At 38.3% G+C, this 17555-nt stretch overlaps 1 protein-coding gene across 1 annotated transcript in view; it reads right to left on the reverse strand.

Moving 5' to 3' along the window:
- The window catches only part of ldb3a (LIM domain binding 3a), a 51049-nt gene that overhangs the window by 26258 nt on the left and 7236 nt on the right, over nt 1–17555 (reverse strand). Inside the window, exons 3-4 of the mRNA XM_052150467.1 lie at nt 11491–11642; nt 6374–6449 (exon numbers count right to left, since the gene is read on the reverse strand). Coding sequence (XP_052006427.1) covers nt 6374–6449; nt 11491–11642 — 228 coding nt within the window. The remainder of the gene's footprint in view (nt 1–6373; nt 6450–11490; nt 11643–17555) is intronic.

The raw sequence follows: 17555 nt of genomic DNA on the forward strand, positions 1-17555 counted from the left end.
CTTCCTTGCCACAAGTGGAAATTACAAACTTCACATTTAAGGAAAAGGAAAAATGTTTGTGTGTTTGATTGTGTATGTGTGTGTGGTTGGGCTGAATGCAATATATAACGTGTTTGTGCACACACACAGAAGGTAGCTTGTCAAAGAGGCTAATTAATGCAAATAAGTGCCCACATTAATGTGACTTGTTTCATTGGCCACATACGATGGAAGAGAAATATGTCTTCATTTGAGTGCCTACTTGTAAAGGAGTAACAGGAGGGAGTGAGGGGGATGTATCAGTGTAGCAGCGTAGTTAGGAAACTGAACCCTGACATTCCATGACTTTTTATAGAGTGAAGTGCAACAGGTGTTCTCTCACCCCATCTCTATGGTGAAAGTTTAACTGTATTGGTCAATGGCCTGAGATTTCCTCTGTGCTGTAGCACATGTTATGAGGAAGAGGGTAAATTGAGATGGTACAGAAAACTGTCAGCCATTTTTTTTATCCACAACAGTACTGCCAAAATTCACTGCGATGACATTGAGATGACAGTATAACCTGACCACAGTACCTGAAGGAGGGCTGCCATTGGAACAACTAAAGCTTGAGCTCAAATTTGCCATCTTGCACATTCCTTCAGAAGCCTTAACTAGATCCTCTTTGCTCTACTATTGCCACAGTGGAATGGGGTCACTGTAACAGATGTAACCTCTTTCTGATTGCTGCATATCCGCTGTCATTCCTCTGTCAAAGAGGGACGTTAGCAACCAGGTGGGGCAGAACCATGCCTCCCATATACATTGTGGTTTCCCTGACTGACCTTTCTGATGTCATCATTTAGTCTAATGGCTAAAACATCTTTTTTAATTTCATGACAATGTCTGATTGAAAATATATCTTCCACTGGTTCACAAACAGTCAGCCTCTAATGAAAAAACCCTAAAGTTTTAAGTTAAGGCACTATTCATGAAACATGAGCAAAACAAATTTCTGTGTAAATCGTATGGAAAGATTCTGCACTGAATAACTTGTTTTCAGAGAATATATCATTTTATTTTATTTTTACAACATCGAAAAATATTATCGACATTTTTTTAAATGTCATTGGGTAAGATCAATTCAATATACTGTATATTCTTTAAAAACAAGTCTTATTATCACACACAATTTAGCTTCTTATGAACTTTTAACTGGAATACAAGACAAAAATACAGATCAAATATTTTTATTGAGTATTCACTTAATCTTTTTGAACAGGGATAGTTAAGGTGTACCACACCTGGCTGCTAGCATCAAATCTAGCTCTATGCATGATTACATACCCACTAGGAATGTCTGACCCCAAGCTCTCAGCCCTCTCCTGTAGCATGGCCATCTCTCTCAGTGTCTCGGCAGAGTATAGACCAATAGGGGAGTTATACTGCTGGCTTTTTTGCATAGGGGTGGATTTGTCCCTGAGAGAAGGAGACTGCCTTTGAGTAGGCAAAAAAGCCTCTCCACTACAGCTCATCACCATGCTATAGGTCTGGTTGGTGTGATTGCTTGAGTAGCTGGAGTTTGTTTGAGTAGAAGTTGAGAGACCCCCATTAATTTGCTGATCCTTAAAGAGAGGCATATGTGTGTGTGTAGAAAGGGTTGAAAAGGAAAGAACAGACAGAGCTGGTCAGAAGAGAGCCAAAAATAATATAAAAAGTTTAAAAATGAGTTGAAATACTGATGATTTGATCAGTACTTACTTATTTGAAACTTAAAAGGATAGTTCACCCACAAAATTAAACTTTTACTCATGTCATTTTTTGGGGTGAATTATTCCTTTAGTTCTGAAATGCATAATATAATACATGTATGTACTAATAAGTTTTAATAATATGCTCTTTTTCTTTTGTGTGATTCTTAAGTAAAACTCAACTCAACAAAAACTCAACATTTTAAACAAAAGTTCACTTCAAATGTACTTTTTTTTAATGCTGATTTAAAACCACTAGAGGGCATCATAAGACTTTTTATAAGTAGCAGAAAACTTAAAGGGGTCATGACATCCTCTTTTTTTAAAGTTTATTATCTTCCCTGAGGTCCACTTATAATGCTAGTAAAGGTTTTTTCCCAACAAACAGTCATAATTTAGTCATATATAATAATTTTCCATCCTGTCTCTGGCCCTCTGTCTGAAACACTCGGTTTTAAGCTGCCTAGCACTTTAAGACTTCAATGTAAATGCCCACTGTTGTGATTGGCTAACGTCATGCAGCCCTTCCAATACAGCTATATTTGAAATAAAATCCAAAGAAAAAGAAAACTCTGCACAACATTAAACTGCATTTCAGGGTTAACACATAATGTATACCCAACACATTTAATCTTTATGTATCAAACTATTCACAGCATAAACTATGAATAGACTATGAACAGTCTAGTCATTCATAGTCATTCATTCATATGAACAGTCATGATATATGAAATATTCATTAATTAAATTGGTGACAGTTTTCTGTCCAATAGTCCAATTTTAAAAGCCCCATCATTCAATAACAGCCATTTGCAAAGCTTGAATCACATTCTGACTGTTTCACAAGCAATTCACAATGAAATCATTTGAATACACAAATGTAATTCAATCCACGGTGATGTTGAGTGCTTCAACCAGATTCAACAGGCAAAAGCAGAAAGGTGCTAGTTTACACATCTCACATTTTCCCAGTTTGTTTTCACACTGAACAGCATGTGTTTCTCTCAGTCAGTGGCATCAGCAGAATGAGACAAGTTTTTTGCTGCTTTTAAAACTCACCAAAATTATAAAATACATCCATCGCATGCATGTTTACAAAAGATCAACAATTAAAAAGAGCACAGATGGGTACAACAATGGTCCAGGATGCCTTGAAAACAGCACAACAGCTAGACAGTGCAGCTGAATGAAACAAAATGGGGGATCCATTTTTGAGTTATAACTTGATATTGCGTCTTTTAATAGTGGCGAGAGATGTTTGATTATGGTACATGCCATATGCCTAGTGCACGTGTATGTTGAAAAACATTTAAATCCAGACAGGCACTTGAAGGTGTCCTGTGTGTGTACACTTAGGATGAATCTCGCATGACAGGCCCGTCTCTCTTCCTTCAGTGACTGACGAGCAGTGTTGGGGAAGCTACTTTGAAACTGTAGTTTGACAAGCTACAAGGTATTCATAATTTTAAGTAAAGCTACAGTCAAGCTACTCTTTTGAAAATGTTGTTAGTTACACTACAAGTTATTATTAAAAAGTAGTTAGCTACACTGAAGCTACTTAATGAGGCAATATTTTTTTTAATGTTACTATCAAACCAATAACATTAATAACAAAATTTACACTAATGACATTTATTAATTAATTAATGTATTAATTAAATAAATGTAATGTGTTTAATTAAATATATTAAATGTAATACATTTAATGAATAGTAACATTAATACAGTTAATAATGTCCATAAATAAAATACAACAGTATAAAATAAAAGCTAAAATGATCAGACGCCATTAAAAAAATATTTTTTAGATACACTTCACACTTTTCAGTCCTGCTGTGGCCAGGTGTAGCCTACTTCCCTAAAGATAAAGTTTTTATGACAAACTCTCCTTGGGCTGGCATTTTTTGTTCAGTGTGGATAATACATGAATTTCTCCCCTCACCTGGATTCATGCTCATTGTATTTTCTGACTTTTTTGACATTGACATGCAAGTGCCAGCTTTACAGGTCACATACAGAGGTTGCTCTACAAATATTTGTTTGCTTTGTTCAGGTCCAAAAAAAGTGGATGGATGGTCATCCTAAATCAGGGGTCGGGAACCTATGGGTCACAAGCCACAAGTGGCTGTTTGTTAAAAATCATGTGGCTCGCCGGGTGTCTCACCATTCATCAACACATGATCGTTTAAACCTTTCTAGAGATAATTTTCCTGCAGAAAGTGTGGTTAACCAATAATTGTATTTATTTTACATGAAAATAATAGTTAATTAAATGCTAAGAAATTGAGAAATCAAACAGTTCTGCATGATAGTAATTATTATGAGATATAATGTATATTTATACATATAATAATAATAATAATAATAATTCACTCGCTGCTCTCAATAACGCACAGACGATGAGAAGCGAAATAAACATTTAGAACAGAAACAAAATCCCTCAAAAGGCAATAATAACTTTTTGAATGATGTTATTTAAAATAGTAAATGTAATTATGCTGTTGTGTGATCTATTAAGAACAAAGTGTCTGAAACATTCTTTGTTACATAGAAGAATAAAATAATGTTCTTTTATTAACAATCAGACAATATCTTCTTATTTAAGTGAGCAACAAGAAGACGACGCTGCCTGATTCTGATCAGCAGATTGTCGGATGTTTTGCCGATAAAAGTTTGGCTTCTATGGTGTAAGGAAGGCTGTTAGTTATAATCTGATCAAAATGATGTAGCGTTTGGTCACGCTACACCACTACTTGCTGGAAAAAGTAGTTCGCTACTGGAAAAGCTACTCTGTTTTAAAAGCAGCTGAGCTACTGTCAAGCTACTGAAAAATGTAGCATCGCTAAACATAGTTAGCTACTCCCCAACACTGCTGACGAGCACCACTGGGCAGGGCCAAGGGTGCAATGATGGAAAAATTGGCAGTGCATATGCAGATATATTTGGTCTTTGTAAAGTCACAAGTTCCACAAATTCCAAACAAGCCATTTTTGCTGCTTGTTTTATATTAATGCTCTTAATCACTTAAGGAGAAAGTTTGCAGTTTTGAAACTTATAGTATTTTTATATACACTCACCTAAAGGATTATTAGGAACACCATACTAATACTGTGTTTGACCCCCTTTCGCCTTCAGAACTGCCTTAATTCTACGTGGCATTGATTCAACAAGGTGCTGAAAGCATTCTTTAGAAATGTTGGCCCATATTGATAGGATAGCATCTTGCAGTTGATGGAGATTTGTGCGATGCACATCCAGGGCACGAAGCTCCCGTTCCACCACATCCCAAAGATGCTCTATTGGGTTGAGATCTGGTGACTGTGGGGGCCATTTTAGTACAGTGAACTCATTGTCATGTTCAAGAAACCAATTTGAAATGATTCGAGCTTTGTGACATGGTGCATTATCCTGCTGGAAGTAGCCATCAGAGGATGGGTACATGGTGGCCATAAAGGGATGGACATGGTCAGAAACAATGCTCAGGTAGGCTGTGGCATTTAAACGATGCCCAATTGGAACTAAGGGGCCTAAAGTGTGCCAAGAAAACATCCCCCACACCATTACACCACCACCACCAGCCTGCACAGTGGTAAGAAGGCATGATGGATCCATGTTCTCATTCTGTTTATGCCAAATTCTGACTCTACCATCTGAATGTCTCAACAGAAATCGAGACTCATCAGACCATTCAACATTTTCCAGTCTTCAACTGTCCAATTTTGGTGAGCTCTTGCAAATTGTAGCCTCTTTTTCCTATTTGTAGTGGAGATGAGTGGTACCCGGTGGGGTCTTCTGCTGTTGTAGCCCATCCGCCTCAAGGTTGTGCGTGTTGTGGCTTCACAAATGCTTTGTTGCATACCTCGGTTGTAACGAGTGGTTATTTCAGGCAAATTTGCTCTTCTATCAGCTTGAATCAGTCGGCCCATTCTCCTCTGACCTCTAGCATCAACAAGGCATTTTCAGCCCACAGGACTGCCGCATACTGGATGTTTTTCCCTTTTCACACCATTCTTTGTAAACCCTAGAAATGGTTGTGCGTGAAAATCCCAGTAACTGAGCAGATTGTGAAATACTCAGACCGGCCCGTCTGGCACCAACAACCATGCCACTCTCAAAATTGCTTAAATCACCTTTCTTTCCCATTCTGACATTCAGTTTGGAGTTCAGGAGATTGTCTTGACCAGGACCACACCCCTAAATGCATTGAAGCAACTGCCATGTGATTGGTTGATTAGATAATTGCATTAATGAGAAATTGAACAGGTGTTCCTAATAATCCTTTATGTGAGTGTAGTACAATGACCTCTTATACTGAATGTCAAAAGATCAAATAGAATTTGATTCCTCATGTCATGACCCCTTTAAAAACAAGTCCTCTGTATAAAATAAAGGCATCCTGTGTAGAGTGGAAGCCAAAGCCAACAATCCATTATTGTAGCCTTTAAAAGGGCCCTCAGCATAGACTGCCAAATAATCCCATTTACATGACTCTTTACAGGACCTTACATACTCTAAGTCCTGTTGTCTTCATGAGTCTCTGTGTAAGATAAGAATTAGAGAATTTGGAATTGAAGATAAATTGTCTGAGGTTTGAAATATCTGAATGCATGAACATATGTTGAATGCAGATGTGTGTAGAATGGGAGGTGTAATGCATGACAGACCTTCTGATGGGCGATCATAGGCATAGGGGAGTCAATCCTTGATGTTGCCATGGGAACCGGGGTAGGCCGCTTTGACCTGTAATAAAACAGAGTAAATAAGTTTTTTTTTCTTTTGAGGAAATAAGTTCTGTGAACTAAAAGACTGTCAAGTTCGCACCTTAGTCTATGACCAGAAATTGATTTAAATAATTTATGATGAAATTACAATGTCCAGTAGGCAACTATAAACATGCATGGTACTGGATACATGATGCAAGCATAAGATTAGTTCACAGTGCCCCAACAAACACCAACAAACGTCAAACACGAACAAACCAAATTCAGTTGTTGGGTTTTGTTGAATAAGGCTGTCATACACCGGACGAGAAGCGCCACGCTGAGTTGCATCGTGGCTAGGATAAGGCACTTGTATCAACCAAAGGGCACGTAGATGCGGTTCCATTGGCACAGTACACACAAATGTTACCAAGGTTTTCCCTTCTTCAAGAATAAACAACACTAGAGTAAATAATCTGTCCTTTGGTAATGATTAGGGTTGAATTTAATGGAAAACATGCATGTTGCACTGCGTGGCGTGGTAGAAATTGAAGCAGCCTCCATAGGTGGCGGTGGTGTGTGTACCTTGATTGAAACTGTTGTTTCGAATTTTAGGATGTGCCATGCCGTCCACAAGACACGTGACCTCCTTCAGTTTGCTAATCTTGTTGTTGTTTGTTGGAGCAGTGTGAAAATGATCACACAAAATGAAAATTATGGTATGTTTGAATTTTTGTGTGAAGCAGCCAACTTTCCTTTTTGTTTTAATTAGATTGAACCCCACTGTCGCAATAACAACACATAGAATTCCATCCACAGAGGAAGCCATTTTTGCTGTTGCCATCAGAACTGAATGCTTTTTTCAAACAGACTTTGTGCCAAATTGAATCTTTTCAGCAGATTACATTAAAAACACTGCTGGCCTTGAGGCACACAAAGGACAAAAATAGACTTTATAGCACACATAGTTTAAAAAAAATAGAAAATGTGTGCAAAAAGACCATTTGTTTTCTCTTATAAGTCAAATCCTTGAAATATCACAATGAAGGCTGACAAAGTGTGTATAAATAAAAGGCGTTAGTGGCTATCAGCCTAGACAAGACACGTGGGGAAAAATGTTCTGTGCTATTTTTTAATTTTTGGTCTTTGACTGTTGTGATGCATCTCACAATGTTTTCAGGGGTTTCAGCAATTTTAAAATGACGTGTCAAGTTAAAAGATGTCTCGAGACGCCTGCATTTTGTTCCATTATGTTACACTACATTTTTAAAAACATGCATCCTATGCAGTCCCTCAGATCATCTCTCCCTATGTATCCACCCTGTATCAACAATTCTGCCAGAAGTCTGGGATCTATTAAGATTGCTAAAGTAAAAGTGACTATAAGGAAGTATGACCCAGTGTAATCCCCACAGGTATGCACAAAGAGGGGGCATGCCTTTTTTGGGGTTTTCTTCTCCTGCTCATGATAAAGTGAACTAGTTGTAAACGTAAATTAAGTGTACTTGAGATAGATCAAAATTGCTTATTAGGCTTAAGAGATTAAGGATGTTTTTAGAGACCCATAAACTTCACGGATCACACAGATGACTGGTGCAGGTTAACTCACTGTGGAAAACACATGCTAAAGCCAGTTTGGCACTTGCTCTGCATGGGTCACATATATACACACAACAACTTGCTCTGCATGGGTCACATATATACACACAACAGCTCAATTTTGAACCGGAAAAGGATTTTACCACAAAAAGATTTTACCCAGAAATGGTTGGTCTAGGGCATATATCACTGATCTGTATAAATATTTGTATAATGTGCCCAGAATAAATGGCTGGTATCTGAGTCTCTTTCACTTATAGTTGGCTCTCTCTGTTGATGGTTGGATTTAAGTCATATTTAATCGCAATTTAAACTTAATCCTCATTCTTTAATTAAACCTATATCTAAAACAAATAGTAGTCCTATCGATTTCTCCCACTGGAACTTGAAGTCCAAGCATGGCTAAAGGTGGCACAAATGCACATGAAATAACAGTCAATGCTCACCCACATGTGTAACTCATGTGTAACTCACCCTTATTCTGACATGTTCATCATCACATCAACAGATTACATGGATTCATTTAGGCTCTGACGTGATATTATATATTGATTTTATTATAGGTAATGACAAAATATGAAAGCATACTATTTAATCAGAAATTGGAACTTTTGTCTTATATCTATGGGTTAATATTACAATTTTAACTTCTATTGCCACCGTTCAAAGCAAGTGTCGCAACATTTTCTATATATTAAACAAAAATATTTAGCACCTTTCTGTGTAAAATTAAATACTGTATATACAGTACATTCACAAATCTGGGCCACAATCACAATTATGACTAATGCCGAGTTAAATCATCATAAATATTGCATTGATTCTCACCTGACTGTTCACACTGAAATAATATTGCCCAAAATCATATACATGTCCAATTTACATATATCAAAGTGGCCCAGATTGCAACAGAAGTGTCAGATTTACTGTTTAAACGGTCATACAAAATAATAATAATAATAATAATAATAATAATAATAATAATAAAAGAAAAAACAGATTTGTGCCACATTTGGAGTAAAATGGAGACAGTTTGCATTACTTCCTCTGGGAGGGCATTTCTATCTGCTTCTCAGAGCTGTGTGCTTTTGTATTTCTGTAAGTATGTTTATGTGGGTGCTGGGCAGCCTTGAGTTGGAGCACAGGCTTGGAAAATAGCTTATCAGGTGAACTGGAGTGTGAGGTTGCAGATAAATGAAACGGCACTTGGCAAAGACCATGAAGAAAGGTTCTGAAGTTAGAAAAGTGCTGCTGAATGTACAGTATGATATGCATTGTCCAATTTGCTCTATAATATACTCATCAAATCAAGAGGAAGACAGAAGAAAGTTTATAGTCTGTGGGGTGAATTTGTTATTTTAAAAAAAAAAAAAAAAAAAAGGGAATTAGTCGAGACGTGCGGTGTACTCAAAGGCACTTTCTCCATTTTAAAAAGCTTCAGGTGGTGGAGCGATGTCACACAGTCCCATAAAGTATGCCCGATTGCAGTAGTCTGCAGCAGGGGTGTTGCTAGGGTCAGAAGAGATAAGCTTAGCCCCATTTACATTGCATGAATGACTATTCACTGGTTAACTTAAGGTCTGGCTCTTTAAATAACTTTCTGCATAAATTAATCTACTTCTCATTTACTGGTCTGCCATGGGTCATGTCATACTTCTTGAGCTCCCTATCTTCTCCTGACTTGCAGTGTCTTGTCTGTTTTCTGAAATATTTTGTTATTTTCAGCATTTCTTCACATCTGAAAATATTATTTATCATATGGTTTAAAGTGAACCTACATGTAGCATAATCTCCAAGCAATGTACTACAAGGCTACAAGCATATTTATTTGTGCAAAGAGGTTAATTAACTGAGGAGCAGCAAGACTAATCTCTGATTAAACTGGATAGCTTGCTGAGCTCAAGTGGGAACAACTGATTTGTCCAACATTAGGTCATTAATGTTACAGTAACTGATGTTATCATCCTGCTACCTAGTTGGCTATATCAAACCTAGTTAAAATATGATCTATCTCTTTGAAATGTACAAGAACAGTGTTCCGTTACAATGTCTGTGTGTGTATATATATATAAACATTCATACCGTATTTCATTGAATAACGTTAATTTATTTCCCCCAAATGTAAATAGGGTCTAAAACAGCAATTTTTTTCTTGGTAAATTCCCCACTGTGTGTTAAAGAATGAAAGAGAAACATTAGATCTAGCGACATCTAACATGATGAATCAGCAGCTATTCTGTGTTGATAAGGCCAGTGCATTGTCAGAATGTGTTATTTTTGTTTTAGACTAACTGGGAAAATATGAAGGCAATCAAATCACATGACCTTTCCCTGATTAAACAAATAGGCTACAAGCATACACCGCTTATCTGCCTCTGTAATAACACATGTGTTAGTGATATATTGAAGCTGCTGTCTGTTTACGGTTCATTAAAATTTATACCATAATCAAGTGTCAGATTGTCCCGTTGGAAAAGTACGGTCCTGCTTTTATAACATTGCTGTGAAAGGGTAAACAATAGCACCCTCACTAAACACAGTTGCCCAAGAGACCTGCTAACATCTGTATTAAATATAGTAATTTACTGTATACAATACAATAATTTGTCTGTAACTCCAGAATAAACAGATCACACAAGAGGACGAGAAGCTGTCGGTGAAAATACAGCTAATTATGAGCTTATGCTGGTCAAGAGAGATGGAATATCAGAGAAGATCACAGTGTTAACATTGCGTTTTATGGTCTTCACCAGAATGGAACCCTAGAAGAGTCATTCTGGGATGTTATCCTTGACCTCAACCTCATGGTGTCATTTTAATCAGGATGGACAAATCTATCAAACAGGAATTTGCCAAATGACAAAATGCAACTTATGTCTTGCATAATATTGAATTTTCCATTACTGCTATGCCTTTATTTTCAGGTTATTATTCAGACTGAATGTGTCCTTTGGGCAAGTGTCCAAAGTTTTAAGGTTTCAAGGTTAATGTTCCAACCCTAGTAGCTACTTTGTGCTGTGACTGGTCATTATGTTAAAGTTAAAACTCACATCAGTTCACAGCAGGGGAAAACTCACTTACAAGATTTGCTGAATTGGGAGCTGAATAATCAAAAAACTACTTTGGTTAACAAGTTTTGTCAGCTAAATTTCGCTGGCGAACACTATGGCTATGCTAGTACAGCACATCAGCTAGATCAGCATCAAACCAGCTAGACCAGCATGGAAATCAATGCTGGTCTAAGATGGACTTTTCAGAAGGGTATTCTACTAATTTAGTTTACAAAGTCTGAGGGTCACGACCTCTGACTCAAGCCCTATCCTTACCCGTAATAGAAAAGTTTTAGCATTTTTTGAATTTATAAACATTATTTGCTTTATTTATAAGTTGTTGTCCAAATTGTTGTCTATTAATTGTCCACTTATTATACAAATGAGAATGTCCACAAATTCCACGCCACTCCAGTAAATATAACAATGTACCTTTGCATGGTGAGTGCCAGATTGAAGTTGGCAGACTTTATCTTGTTTTGGGCCTCCAGATGTGTCATCCCCTCCGTGTTGACCCCATCAATGGCCACAATGATGTCACCCTGATTCAGGTTGCTAGTGGCTGCCTTGCTGCCTGGAGTAATCTGACAAACACAAAATAAGTTTTTAAATGAAATATTGACAGGTCAGAGCAGTACCAAACACAATAGTTCAACAATAAAAATACCAAAGTAATAATTTGGTCTTTCTTCTTTTTGTCTGGCTCCTCATGGGACAGATAATATAGATTGGATGTGTGAATAAAGCTTCCTTGATAACCTCTCAATAAAATTAGGCTAGAAGAGGAAAAAAAACACACTTTGAATTTGAATCCATGACAGCTGGGTACACAAAGAGATCTGAAACAGTCCTTTATTGGAGCTATTTTTGCTCTTCACATTGTCTTAATTCTGCTGTCTCCCCTGTCCAGTCTTCTGTTTTGTTGCAGGATAAGCTGGCAGATTTGTCCGAAGTATCGTTGGATACCATGACTTGAGAGTGGTGTTCATCCGGTCCCGCACCATGACACTCCCTCCTCATTGACCATACGACTGTGCTATAGAATTGCTTCCTGGCACCTCTCCTCCTCGAGAATGGCTGTATTCACTCTCGGCTCCTGAGAGGGAGGCCATGAACAGGTATATCAATTATTCTTTAGCAGCTGGTCTCATCCAACCTTTCCCATTGCCCAAAGGGGTGGGGTTCTTCTTCGTGGAGAAGAAGGATGGCTCGCTTAGACCCTGCATAGATTATCGGGGGCTGAATGACATTAAGGTGAAGAACCGTTATCCTTTGCTGTTGATGTCCTCTGACTTTGAACTCCTGCAGGGGGTGTCCATCTTTACGAAGTTGGACCTACGCAACACTTATCAACACTGGTCTGTATCAGTAAGGGGGATGAGTGAAAGACAGCATTTAACACCCATAGGGGTGAAAACGAAGGACCATGTGCAGCCAGTCAGGCAGGTGCTTCAGCGGCTGTTGGAGAATTGGCTTATTGTCAAGGCAGAGAAGTGTGCTTTTCATGCACAGTCGGTTCCATTCTTGGGGTTCAGCATTTCATCTGAGGTAGTGCATATGGACCCAACCAATGTTAAAGCCGTCTCCGAGTGGCCAACCCCATATTCTCGCAAGGCTGGGGTTCGGCGACTTTTATCTGAGTTTTATAAGAAATTATAGCCAACTTGCCATGCCCCTGATGGATCTCACCTCCTTGCCCATTTGTCTGCCAAGTCTCCTTACTGACTTTTGTTGGTCTCTACGGGCTGAAGCCACATTTTCTAATCTTAAAGAGCGGTTTTCACCTGCACCTATTTTAATTACCCCCAACCCAGCTAGTCCGTTTGTGGTGAAGGTGGATGCATCTGAGTTCTGTATTGATCCTCTCACATCGCTCTCCCTCGGATGGAACGATGTATCAGTGAGCATTTTTTCACACCGCTCAACACCGGCAGAACGGAATTACGACGTCGGTAACCGGAAATTACTGGCAGTCCGGATGGCATTGGGTGAGTAGCATCATTGGTTAGAGGGTTCGGGGATATCTTTCGTGGTTTGGATTGATCACAAGAAGCTAGAGTACATCCGTAGCACTAAACATCTTAACTCTAGGCAGGCTTGCTGGCCGTTTTATTTCACAAGTTTTGATTTCACACTGTCGTATTGCCCGGGCTCCAAAAACATCAAGCCTGATTAGTTATTTTGATGTTTCGAAATTGAGACCTCCGCCACCCCAGTGGATACCGCTTTCCCCTCCCCTTGAGTGATGGGCATGATATCCTGGGAGGTGGAGGCTAAAGTCCACACTGTGCTACGTAACACCACGCACCCTGCCACATGCCCTGTGGGTAAGCTGTTTGTTCCGCGATCAGTTTGAACGCATGTCCTTCAATGGGGTCATTCGTCTAGCATCGCCTACCACACGGGGGCTTCTCGTACCCAGATGCTCATTAGACAGCATTTCTGACTTTCTTTGCCAGTTTATTGTTTGCTGTCAAGTGTTAACCATGCTCTCTTGATTAGTTGGAGATGTGTATGTTGGTTGCCTGTCTCTAGAGGTATGGTTACCTTCCTGTTCATTGTCGCCTTCACCTGTATTGTCACACAGTTCTCTTGGAGGAAGATTACTCTGTCTCTGCCCACGTGTCTGGGGAGAAACTCACCTGGGCTTTGTTTGCACCACATCAGCTTCAACTGACTCTCATAGCTGTGTAAGGGTAGCCAGCTGGTAGGTAGCTGTGCAGTGGGTAAACCTCACTCCCCTAGCCTCAAGAGGTGCACTAGCAAATGACACAAGAGGCTGTAGCCTTTAGCCTCCTTGTTATTGCGCCCGTCTCCCACACTGGAGATGCTGGTTTGAATCCCGTTCGGAGCGGGTCGAGTAGGAGTGATTACAGATGGATGGGCGGAGAATTTACCAGAACAGAACCATACCACCAACACCAACAGATTGTTTTAATTGTCTTGAAGTTAATAAAGTATTCAAGTAAAGTATTCATTTGACTGAAGTAGTCCTGACTGAAATGTAGGTTAATTTGATAATGCTTTCAGCTACAAATAAATGTGTAGTACTCTCAACGCATTTTTAAATCCATTCAACTAAATTAGTGCAGAAACTGTGAATAGGTCAACAAACTTGGTGTGCGCATGATAATTATAATACCTTGCATTGAATGGCTACTGTGTGTAATATCTTTAAAAAAGTATGAATATATAACTTTTGTTATGTTATGTTAATGTTATGTTTCCACAACTGTGGTCACGTCCATACTGTGGATGTGCTTAATATTATAACTTCATCCCAAACTGGAGATCTTATATCCTCTGGCACAAATTCTCAAATAACAGTCTGTCTCATATGCTTACTATGGTGAGGCCTGTAAAAATAAACCATGCTAGGTTTAGCAAAAATAAATGCTGGCTTTAATAACTCAGTTATAACTTTAATAACTCTCTTTGAAAGCAATGAGGTTAAAAGGAGAGCAAATGATCACCTTGTGTCTTCCGAGATTTTGAATTCTGAGAAACATCCCAATTCATACATGTTTCCTCTAGAGTTTCTGAAAAGACCTCAACAATTTCTCAAATTGTACTCAGATTTGCCAAGATAACAAATTCTGTATCAAAACTCAAAGGTCAAATTGAGGTCAACTTAAATATAAAATATTTCTTCCTAGACCAAATTATCCACAGTCTAAATGGGAGGTTATTGAATTGAAACATCTAGTACCAGCAGTTTGAGTTTTTATTGCAAAGTGCATTAAATCTCTTAAACTCTCATCTTCCACAATATATTAAAACAATCATGTAGCAGCATTAAACTTCACATAAAAAGTGCTTGCAGAGATCTTGTTTTGCTTTTAGCACTGGCACCGTCCACGTAATGATAATTCCTCCATATTGTCTTTAACACAAATTGTCTGGAAATGCTAATGCTTCACTCCAGCGGGTCGTGTAAATGGTGCTTATTACAAATCTCATCTGGGTTTGTTTTGTTCAAACATTTATGGTTAAGTGGTCCTTTCTCCATCACTTAATCAATGTTGTGTCTGTATTTGAGGTGTGTGCATCTATAATAAGACAAAATGCCCAAATACTGTAAAAACAAAGAAATAAGCAAATATACGTACTATACATTCAAACAAATATCAGTCTATACATGCCAATGTTATCAGGAGTGAAACAATTTTGTTGAGATTCTTTGCATGTGTAGTGGAGACATTGTTAAGCAAGCAACTTGAAGTTAATTTATAAAACATTCTCTGTGACCACACAATTCAGATTTAGATGTTTTTACTCAATGCACTGATAGTGTTGCTTTGTGCTGGGTTTAGCAAAACTAACAGCAAGAGGAAAAGGAAGGGAGCATGGGAAAACAAAGGCTTTGAAAGAGTGAGGGGGATTACTAGGCCTGGCACACAAAACATGCATTAACTCTCCACTCTCAGCTCATTCCAATTGATGCCCGGGTGAATGAGTGGCTGATATGCCAGCTCAAAACTTCTGCTCACTCAAAACAGCACAAAGCTGCTGTTCTACGGGTCAAGTAAATCACAGGGGTGAAAGTAAGCCACAGAGAAAATTAAAGAGGAAGACAGAGAGAGAGAGAGAGAGAGAGAGAGAGAGTGAGAGAGAGGGAGAATAATATTTTTTGTCTTTTTAATCTTTCATAAAAAACTTGCTCAGCATCTGAAATGACTTCTCTTTTCAGCTGACGTCATCAAGACCTCTTAGCCCATTTATTTCCAAACACCTGTAATAAATACTTTTCATTATCTGATCAATTCCTGGTGGGTAAATCAAGTTGTGCCCTAGATTTCTTTCTTTTATTGGATATCCTGTTTTACTCAGAGACACAGGTATGTATTATTTGATTATGTAACATTTCAGTATTATTCAGATCCTACATTTATGGAAACAAATATGCAAGTAAACACATCAGGGTCTGCATTAATCATGATTTGAAATAACAGTCATGGTGTCTAAATATCTGAAAATGTGAATATGCTCAGTTACATAATACAGAACTAGCAGTACTTACTCATATTTGAGGCCTGAGTACTTAACCAGATGGGCTCATTTATGCTAACAAGACCAAAAAGAATCCGATACCACATGAACGCAATCTGACCCAATACCCCACCCCCCTCAGAGAGTGGTGTATCACCCCTCATATAAGAGCTGAGTAAACCTGCCCAAGACCAAACTAATAAAACACATGTAAACAGACCAGAATTGAAGAGTTTAACAAACCACATCAAAGTTAAACTGATGAGTTGTCTGAGAACAAGCATTAGTGAAAAACACCCCAGATTTGTGAAGCCTGTGGTTTTGGTGGATCTACATACTGTTAGTATCTATAGCCTTTATAGTCTACGCCAGCAGAGCTGACTTGACCTTCAACAGCCATCTAAAAACAGCTCTGCCTGTCAGCAGCACTAGCCACAGGCTCTCATGGAACAGAACAAGACAGGGGACTTGCTGGCTACTGGTATGCAGAGGATTGTTTGAGACATTAGTGCGATGGATAAAACCCTAATTGTGGGTCCCACACCTTACATCTCTGGGTGGCTTCCTGATGGAGAATTTTTGTTTAAATTCTGACTATATACACCTCGTTTTATTAATCTATTAATTTATTATTCATGAAACATAAAAATTACATAAGGAACGGACTGAACTGATGGACGAACGATGGAATGATGGAAGTCTACGACTTTTTTTATATTTAAGTTGACCTCCATCATTCACATAAAAGCCATAACATTTTGATCTCGATATTATGCAAATTTACACATAATAGGGAAGAGCTGTCACACTTTTTAGTACAGTGAATATTTAGACCAGTTATTTTATTTATGAAAGTCAATTCCTGTAGGTACTGTACATGGCTACAAAAAAATAAAAATATTTTTTTTTTGCCAAGATCTTGAAAAAAAGTTTTCCCTTTTGTGACAATATGCCCCAATAGCAGGGTGTGTTGTCACTATTTATGGGATAAGTTGTCACAATGGAACCTGCCTTTAAATTGCCTAGGCTTTCTGGCTTTTGAAACACCAAACATCCCATGGAACAAAATGTAAAATTAAAACTATTAAAGTTAAAACGCTAACGCATGTGATTAATTAAAAAAGGTTTAACAAGTAATTTTTTCTTCATTGTAATTAACGCATTTACTGTTAAAGCATAAAACAGCATAAACACTGGTTGGACTAGGGCGGAACCTTTGGGACATGACCGCCCGGAGTCATTACACTGATGAACACACCACAAAAACACACATCAGCTGTGTTAGTCACCAAATGATAGGGAAAGGAGCTCTTAACATTATTTGTAGCACAAAACAAGCCCAGATGGGACTTGTGATGAAAGTACTTTGCAGCCTCTTTAATGCACAATTTAACAACCACAGAAGCATGTCTAGTCTTAACTCTTAAGAAAATGCAGAATGTGACGTTTGCAAGCGCTTTTCATGTGGAGATCAAAGCGGCGCTTGATGCTGGTGTTGACGCCCTGAC

This window comes from Xyrauchen texanus, chromosome 20 (assembly GCF_025860055.1).
Source record: "Xyrauchen texanus isolate HMW12.3.18 chromosome 20, RBS_HiC_50CHRs, whole genome shotgun sequence".
Taxonomy (NCBI): Eukaryota; Metazoa; Chordata; class Actinopteri; order Cypriniformes; family Catostomidae; genus Xyrauchen; species Xyrauchen texanus.